Source organism: Balaenoptera musculus, chromosome 1 (assembly GCF_009873245.2).
Source record: "Balaenoptera musculus isolate JJ_BM4_2016_0621 chromosome 1, mBalMus1.pri.v3, whole genome shotgun sequence".
Classification (NCBI taxonomy): Eukaryota; Metazoa; Chordata; class Mammalia; order Artiodactyla; family Balaenopteridae; genus Balaenoptera; species Balaenoptera musculus.
Genome location: NC_045785.1, coordinates 162894927 through 162903590, shown reverse-complemented (window position 1 = coordinate 162903590; position 8664 = coordinate 162894927). Strand labels below are relative to the sequence as shown.

At 38.2% G+C, this 8664-nt stretch overlaps 1 protein-coding gene across 1 annotated transcript; it reads left to right on the top strand.

Annotated features, from left to right (window-relative positions):
- The first annotated feature begins 3594 nt into the window (after window positions 1-3594).
- LOC118888651 (14-3-3 protein theta-like) lies at window positions 3595-5131 on the top strand. Its single transcript, XM_036840368.1, has one exon. The coding sequence runs from the start codon at window positions 3727-3729 to the stop codon at window positions 4462-4464; it is 738 nt and encodes a 245-aa protein (XP_036696263.1). The 5' UTR covers window positions 3595-3726; the 3' UTR covers window positions 4465-5131.
- The last annotated feature ends 3533 nt before the right edge of the window (window positions 5132-8664 follow it).

Sequence of the window (8664 nt, the reverse complement as noted above, 5' to 3'; positions counted from 1 at the left end):
GCTTAACCTTCCACATTTAAGTCTATAAGATAGGTTGAACTAATTTTAGTGTAAAATATGAGGTGGGTTCAATCTCATGTTTTCTCATATTGATAACCAATTATCCCGGCACTATTTTTATTGAAAATCTTCCCTTTTCCTCACTGATCTTATATTTCTATATACTGATAGGATTTATTTCTGCACCCTCTATTCTGTCCCATTATTATATTATTTATCCCTGAATTAATACTATGCTATCTATATTACACTACACTGTATTATTAATATGTTATCTTAAATTATATTTTAAAGCTTTAAAAGAATTTTTTTATCTGGTGAACTAAGTCCCCTTACCTTGTTCTTTTATTGATATGCCTTGGCTATTCTTGACCCTTTTACTCTTCAATATAAATTTAAAATCAGCTTATCAAGTTCCACCAAAACCCATTTGAATTTTTATTAAAATACATTGAATTTGTAGATCAATTGTAGGAGTGGGGAGAATTGACACCTTTGTGGTATTTAGTCTTTCAATCCATAGACATGGTCTATTTCACAATTTATTTAAGTCTTTTATGTCTTTCAGTAAAGTGTTATTATTTTCTTTTGAAGATCTTACACATCTTTTGTTAGATTTGTTTCTAGGTACTTTTTTTATGTTATCATAAATGTATCTTTTGGGCTTCCCTGGTGGCGCAGTGGTTAAGAATCTGCCTGCCAATGCAGGGGACACAGGTTCGAGCCCTGGTCCGGGAAGATCCCACATGCCGCGGAGCAACTAAGCCTGTGCGCCACAGCTACTGAGCCTGTGCTCTAGAGCCCGCGAGCCACAACTACTGAGCCCACGTGCTGCAACTACTGAAGCCCGCGTGCCTAGAGCCTGTGCTCTGCAACAAGAGAAGCCACCACAATGAGAAGCCTGCGCACCACAAGGAGGAGTAGCCCCCGCTCGCCGCAACTAGAGAAAGCCCGCGCGTAGCAACGAAGACCCAACGTAGCCAAAAATAAATAAATAAAAATAAATTTATTTTTAAAAATAATAATAAATAAATGTATCTTTCTATTTGATTGCATTACTTAACTGGTTGTTACTGGTGTATAAAAACACAAAAGATATGAAGGGAATCAAAAGGTATAAGTTTCCAGTTATAAAAGAAATAAGTCATGGGAATGTAATGTACAGCATGGCGATAATAGCCAATAATACTGTAATGCATATTTGAAAGTTGCTAAGAGAGCAAAGTTCTCATCACAAGAAAAAAAATTCTGTAATTATATATGGGGACGTATGCTAACTAGACCTACTGTGGTGATCACTTTGCAATGTATACAAATATTGAATCATTATGTTGTACACCTGAAACTAATATAATGTTACATGTCCATTATACTTCAAAAAACATAAAAGATCTTTGTACATTGATTTTCCATCTACCAACCTTGCTAAATTCTCTTATTTTATTTGAATAACTCAATTAGATTGGTTTTTCTATATAGATATTGCCAATGAAAATGAATTGTATCAAATTTTTTCTGCTTCTTTTGAGATAATCATATAGTTTCCTCCTTTAATCAGCTTGTCTACCATTCTTGCATTCCAGGTAAGTTGAGAGAAGACAGGAAAAAGGCATGATTGCAGAGCTTTCTTGGTATAATCAGAGAGACTGAAGTCTCATAGGGAGGCCCTGTTTTTGGCAGGATGCTGAAGCAGGAGATTAGCAGTCATTAAGGGAAATGTCTAAATCCAATGGGCCAGAGGACAAACACACAGAATCTTGTACAACCAGCTCCTTAGGGATGATGAAATCAGCTGAGATATCATCCCTCCAAAGAAGTGAGGTCCAAAAGCCTTGTGAAGGCTATGGCTGGAAGACACTTGGAGTCTGGGAAGATGGGTCTGATGTTTAGACTCAGACTGGAGAGCACTGTGGGACTAAAGATACCAACAGTAAACAGGAGAACATGACACTCCCAAACTGAGCAGGTCCAGACACACTGAGTGAGGCCAGCAGAGCAAAGAATGGAACAGGCAGGGTGTAGTTTTGCCCCCAGCATTCGAAGTCAGCTTTAGTTATAGACGAATGTGTGAACTGCTGTAACTGTCAATTTATATGTGCTAGTTTACCAATTAAGTAACAGATTATAAAATAAGTAAGAAATGATATTTATTGGCAATTAACTACTGACTGGAAGAGTTGTCTTTGTTATTTACTGTCAAAGAACGGATGACCTAAAGTTATTATTATGACTAAAGTTCATTTGAAGTGAATAAAGAATGTCTTCTGTAATTACTCTTCTACAAATTAAAGTTGGCAAATCTACCCACAGGCTAATACCTCTTAATACCATTATTAGATCTCAGCTGTGTCATTGTCAAAATACAGTTGACCCTTGAACAACATGGAGGTTAGAGGTGCTGACGTTCTGTGCAATTGAAAACTCGTGTATAACGTTATAGTTGGCCCTCTGTATCCCTGGTTCTTCATCCTCGGATTCAGCCAGTTGTGGATTGTGTAGTCCTGGAGTACGTATTTATTGAAAAAAATCCATGCATAAGTGGACCAGCGCAGTTCAAGCCCATGTTGTTCAAGGGTCAGCTGTAGTCTTAAAAAATGAATTCCTAAAATTAGAACACTCCCTCACACCATATACAAAAATAAACTCAAAATAGTTTAAAGATCTAAATATAAGACAAGACCTAAATATAAGACCATAAAACTCCCAGAAGAGAAATAGGCAAAACATTCTCTGACATAGATCATAGCAATATTTTCTTAGATCATCTCCCAAGGCAAATGAAAAAAAAAGCAAAAATAAACAAATGGGACCTAATCAAACTTAAAAGCTTTTGTACAGCAAAGGAAACCATCAATAAAACAAAAAGACAACCTATGGAATGGGAGAAAATATTTGCAAATGATACGACTGACAAGGGGTTAATTTCCAAAATATACATACAGCTCATACAACTCAATATCAAAAAAAGCAAACAACCCAATCAAAAAATAGGCAGAAGACCTAAATAGACATTTCTCCAGAGAAGACATACAGATGACCGACAGGCACATGAAAAAATGCTCAATGTTGCTAATTATTAGAGAAGTGCAAATCAAAACTACAATGAGGGGGCTTCCCTGGTGGCTCAGTGGTTGAGAATCCTCCTGCCAATGCAGGGGACACGGGTTCGAGCCCTGGTCCAGGAAGATCCCACATGCCGCGGAGCAACTGGGCCCGTGAGCCACAACTACTGAGCCTGCGCGTCTGGAGCCTGTGCTCCGCAACAAGAGAGGCCGCCGCGATAGTGAGAGGCCCGCGCACCGCGATGAAGAGTGGCCCCCGCTTGCCGCAACTAGAGAAAGCCCTCGCACAGAAACGAAGACCCAACACAGCCATAAATAAATAAACAAACAAACAAACATACAAAACTATAATGAGGAATCACTTCACACCAGTCAGAACGGCTATCATCAAAAAGTCTACAAATAATAAATGCTGGAGATGGTGTAGAGAAAAGGGAACCCTCCTACACTGTTGGTGGGAATGTAAATTGATGCAGCCACTATGGAAAACAGTATGGAGGCTCCTTTAAAAACTAAAAATAGGAGACGGGAGGGTCCTCGGCTAAAGCCAAAGGCGGATCAAAGTGGTGGGACTCGCGCCGCTGCCGCGGAGACGTGAAGGCCCTCCGCACTCCTCCTCGGCATCCGGGTCGGTGCTCGCCCTCGCTGTCCTGTCCCCGGCCCCATGGAGAACACGGAGCTGATCCAGAAGGCCAAGCTGGCCGAGCAGGCCGAGCGCTACGACGACATGGCCACCTGCATGACGGCCGTGACGGAGCAGGGCGCCGAGTTGTCCAACGAGGAGCGCAACCTGCTCTCGGTGGCCTACAAGAACGTGGTCGGGGGCCGCAGGTCCGCCTGGAGGGCCATCTCGAGCATCGAGCAGAAGACCGACACCTCCGACCAGAAGCTGCAGCTGATTAAGGACTATCGGGAGAAAGTGGAGTCCGAACTGCGGTTCATCTGCACCACGGCCCTGGAATTGTTGGCTAAGTATTTAATAGCCAATGCAACTAATCCAGAGAGTAAGGTCTTCTATCTGAAGATGAAGGGAGATTATTTCCGGTACCTTGCTGAAGTTGCTTGCGGTGATGATCGGAAACAAACGATAGATAATTCCCAAGGAGCTTACCAAGAGGCTTTTGACATAAGCAAGAAAGAGATGCAATCCACACACCCAATCCGCCTGGGGCTGGCTCCTAACTTTTCTGTATTTTACTATGAGATCCTTAATAACCCAGAACTTGCCTGCACACTGGCTAAAACGGCTTTTGATGAGGCCATTGCCGAACTTGATACATTGAATGATGACTCATACAAAGACAGCACCCTCATCATGCAGTTGCTTAGAGACAACCTAACATTATGGACATCAGACAGTGCAGGAGAAGAATGTGACGCGGCAGAAGGGGCAGAGAACTAAGTGCATACAGGGTGTCATCCTTCTTCCCCTCAAGAAACCTTTTTACTCATCTCCATTCCTTATTCCATTTGGATTTCCTATAGCAAAGAAACCCATTCATGTGTATGGAATCAACTGTTTATAGTCTTTTCACACTGCAGCTTTGGGAAAACTCCATTCCTTGATTTGTGTTTGTCTTGGCCTTCCTGGTGTGCAGTTACTGCTGTAGAAAAGTATTAATAGCTTCATTTCATATAAACATAAGTAACTTCCAAACACTTATGTAGAGGACTAAAAATGTATCTGGTATTTAAGTAATCTGAACCAGTTTTGCAAGTGACTGTGTTTTGTATTACTGTGAAGATATGAAAATGTAGTTAATTACAATTTAAAGAGTGTTCTACATAACTTCTTAATTTCTACATTCCCTCCCTTACTCTTCTTCAGGGATTTTCTTTCAGTAAGCAACTTTTCCATCCTCTTAATATATTCCTTTTTGGTCGGAATCCAGAAGTATTAGATTGAATGGAAAAGCATTTGACATTTTGAGGCTGGGGGTCACAAATTAAAATGCCTCCGTATCATATATGATGGAGGTCTTGTGTATCTGTGACAACAGGGAGTTTCCTCATTCACTCTTCATTTGCTGCTGTTTAAGTTGACAACTTCCCTTCCCAATAAAAATTCACTTACAAAAAAAAAAAACTAAAAATAGAGCTACCATATGATCCAGCAATCCCACTCCTGGGCACATATCCAGAAAAGATGAAAACTCTAATTCAAAAAGATATATATATATACCGCAATGTTCACAGCAGCACTATTTATAATAGCCAAGAAATGGAAGCAACTTAAGTATCCAACAACAGACAAATGAATAAACAAGATGCGGTACATGTATACAATGGAATATTACTCAGCCATAAAAAGGAATGAAATTGGGTCATTTGTAAAGATGTGGATGGACCTAGAGACTGTCATACAGAGTGAAGTAAGTCAGAGAGAGAAAAACAAATATTGTATATTAACACATATATGTGGAATCTAGAAAAATGGTATGGATGATCCTATTTGCAAAGCAGAAATAGAGACACAGACATAGAGAACAAATCTATAGATACCAAGGGGGAAGGGGGGTGGGAGGAATTGGGAGATTGGGATTGACACATATACACTATTGATACTACGTATAAAATAAATAGCTAATGAGAACATACCGTATAGCACAGGGAACTTAATGCACTGTGGTGATCTGAATGGGAAGGAAGTCCAAAAGGGAAGGGATATATGTATGTGTACGGCTGACTCATTTTGCTGTGCAGTAGAAACTAATACAACATTGTAAAGCAACTATACTCCAATAAAAATTAATTAAAAAATAACATAATCAAAAGTTGATCCAAATAGTTGGACCTCACCAAGGTAGAGCTGCAGATCCAAGTTTCCCAAGTGTGAAATAGACAAGAAGGCTTGCCATTCAATTTTTTTTCTTTCCGTATAGGATTTGTTGGGAAGACAAAGAAGAAGTGATTGGTGCCATATACAGGTAAGGATACAAGACTGGCACTTGTCTTATCTTAGGAGAACACAACCAGAAAGGATCTTAAAGATTATTTAACCAGGAGTTCCTAACCTGAACTCAGAAAACTAAGCTGTGATGGGCTTCAAAAAGTATGTAAATACTACCTGCTCCCCAAAATTGTATACAACATTTTGTGTATGTGTGTTTCTCTGGAAAGAAGATAGTTTTCATAATATTCTCTAAGGGTTTGTAACCTCCAAAAGTATTAAGCATAATTTAATTAACCATTAATACTATGATCTGATTACTCAGGTAAGAATGTTATTTGCTTTTCCTTCCCAAAGTTTCTTGTTCATTAGAACTCAAACAAACAGAAAAGCAAATAAATAATATGTTTGAAGTTGAGGGGAAAAAAGATACATGTACCCCAATGTTCACAGCAGCACTGTTTATAATAGCCAAGATATGGAAGCAACCTAAGTATCCATCAACAGATAAATGGATAAACAAGATGTAGTATATATATGCAATGGAATATTACTCAGCCATAAAAAAGAATGAAATATTGTCATTTGCTGCAACATCGATGGACCTAGAGATTATCATACTAACTGAAGTCAGAAAGAGAAAGACAAATATTATATGATACCACTTATCTGTGGAATCTAAAAAATAATACAAATGAATCTATTAATAAAACAGAAACAGACTCATAGACATAGAAAATAAACTTATGGTTACCAAAGGGGAAGGAGAGGGGGAGGATAAATTAGGAGTATGGGATTAACAGATATGACTATATATAAAATAGATAAGCAACAAGAATTTACACAGGGAACTATATTCAATATCTTGTAATAATCTATAATGGAAAATACTCTGAAAATATATTTATATATATAACTGAATTATTTTGCTGTATACCTGAAACTAACAATATTGCAAATCAATTATACCTCAATTTTTTAAAAATGAATTGCCCATTCAAAAAATTTTAAAAATGGAAAATGAAAAATCCACATGGAAGAACACCTTGATTTCAAAAGTATGACTGCCCTCTTCTGAAAACTACATTGTCTGATATTTCCCAATATCATCAGGAACTACTGGTATTCACCCACAGCTTTTTTTTTTTTTTTAATGTATTTACTTTTGGTTGTGTTGGGTCTTCATTGCTGCACGCGGGCTTTCTCTAGTTGCAGTGAGTGGGGGCTACTCTTCGTTGCGGTGCATGGGCTTCTCATTGCGGTGGCTTCTCTTGTTGCAGAGCACGGGGCTCTAGGCGTGTGGGCTTCAGAAGTTGTGGCACACGGGCTTAGTTGCTCCTTGGCATGTGGGATCTTCCCGGACCAGGGCTCGAACCTGTGTCCCCTGCATTGGCAGGCGGATTCTTAACCACTGCGCCACCAGGGAAGTCCTCACCCACAGCTTTTAACAGCAGACTGGATAGTGCCTTTCTAGAATAACTGGGATGATTGCTTCAAGATAAACTACCTGGCAGGAGTAAGGAAAAGATATGAAAGATAATACATTAAGAACTTTTAAAAGTCCACACTAAAGAAACATGCCTATGTGTAATGAAAATACTTGTTAATCCCCACAAAAATCCTGTAGCCGAATTCTTTTCCTTTTCTTTAGAATGTCAAAATCCACATTCAATTCAAATGTAAAAGGTGAAAAGGATTAAGTGAAAACATTCCCTCCCAACCCTTTCCCCTAGATTCCCACTTACTCTCTTACAATAATAATCATTTCTTGGTTGTCTTTCTAAACCTATGTTGTCTTTTAAAACCATATCCAAGGAAACACATATTATATATGTATTGTGTATTATATATACTCCCCGCCCCAGCACATACCCAGTGTTTTGCATTTAACAGTACGTTTTGGAGATCAATTCGTATTAAGACATAAAGACCTTCCTCATTTTTTTTTTAGTGTGGCATAGCATGACACTGTAAGGTTAATTGCATGTGCCATTATGTGTTTGTTTTAGTTTGTCTGAGGTTTTTTTTTTTCCCCTGGTATGAAACGTTAACAGATATGGACTTCAAAAAAAAACAAAAACAAAAACAACTGTAACCATAATATAACACTATTATCACACTTAAATTAACAATAATTTCTCAATATCATCACACATCTAATCGATATCTGAGTTAAATGATCTCATGTCAATTTTAAAAGCTTTTGACAATTTGAATCACAATCTAAATAAGATCAATACGTTGCAGTTGATTGATGTTTTTAAAGCCCCTTTTAATCTGTAGGTTTTCCCTCTTTTGTTTCCCTTGCATTTTATTTATTAAAGTACCCAGGATGTTGTCCTAGAGTTTCCCATAGTCAAGATCTTGCTGATTCTGTCTCTATGGTGTAGTTTAACATCCTCTGTTCTTTCTATTTTCTATACATTCGTAGTTGGATCTAGGGGTTTGATCAGATTTCGTTGTGGTTTTGTGTGTGTGTGTGTGTGTGTGTGTGTGTATGTGGTGTTCTTTTATTATAAGAACACCCTGTTGGTTATCTTCCTTTTTGTAATCTTAGTCAGTTTCTTTTTTTTTTAAACATCTTTATTGAAGTATAATTGCTTCACAATGGTGTGTTAGTTTCTGCTTTATAACAAAGTGAATCAGCTACACATAGTCAGTTTCTTTTTTAATGGAAAAGTGGTAATTAATTTTGAAACAAAATGCCCCCTC

Bases quoted from the DNA above. Each gene is read 5' to 3' on its own strand.
- LOC118888651 (XM_036840368.1), top strand. From the start codon at position 3,727: ATGGAGAACACGGAGCTGATCCAGAAGGCCAAGCTGGCCGAGCAGGCC.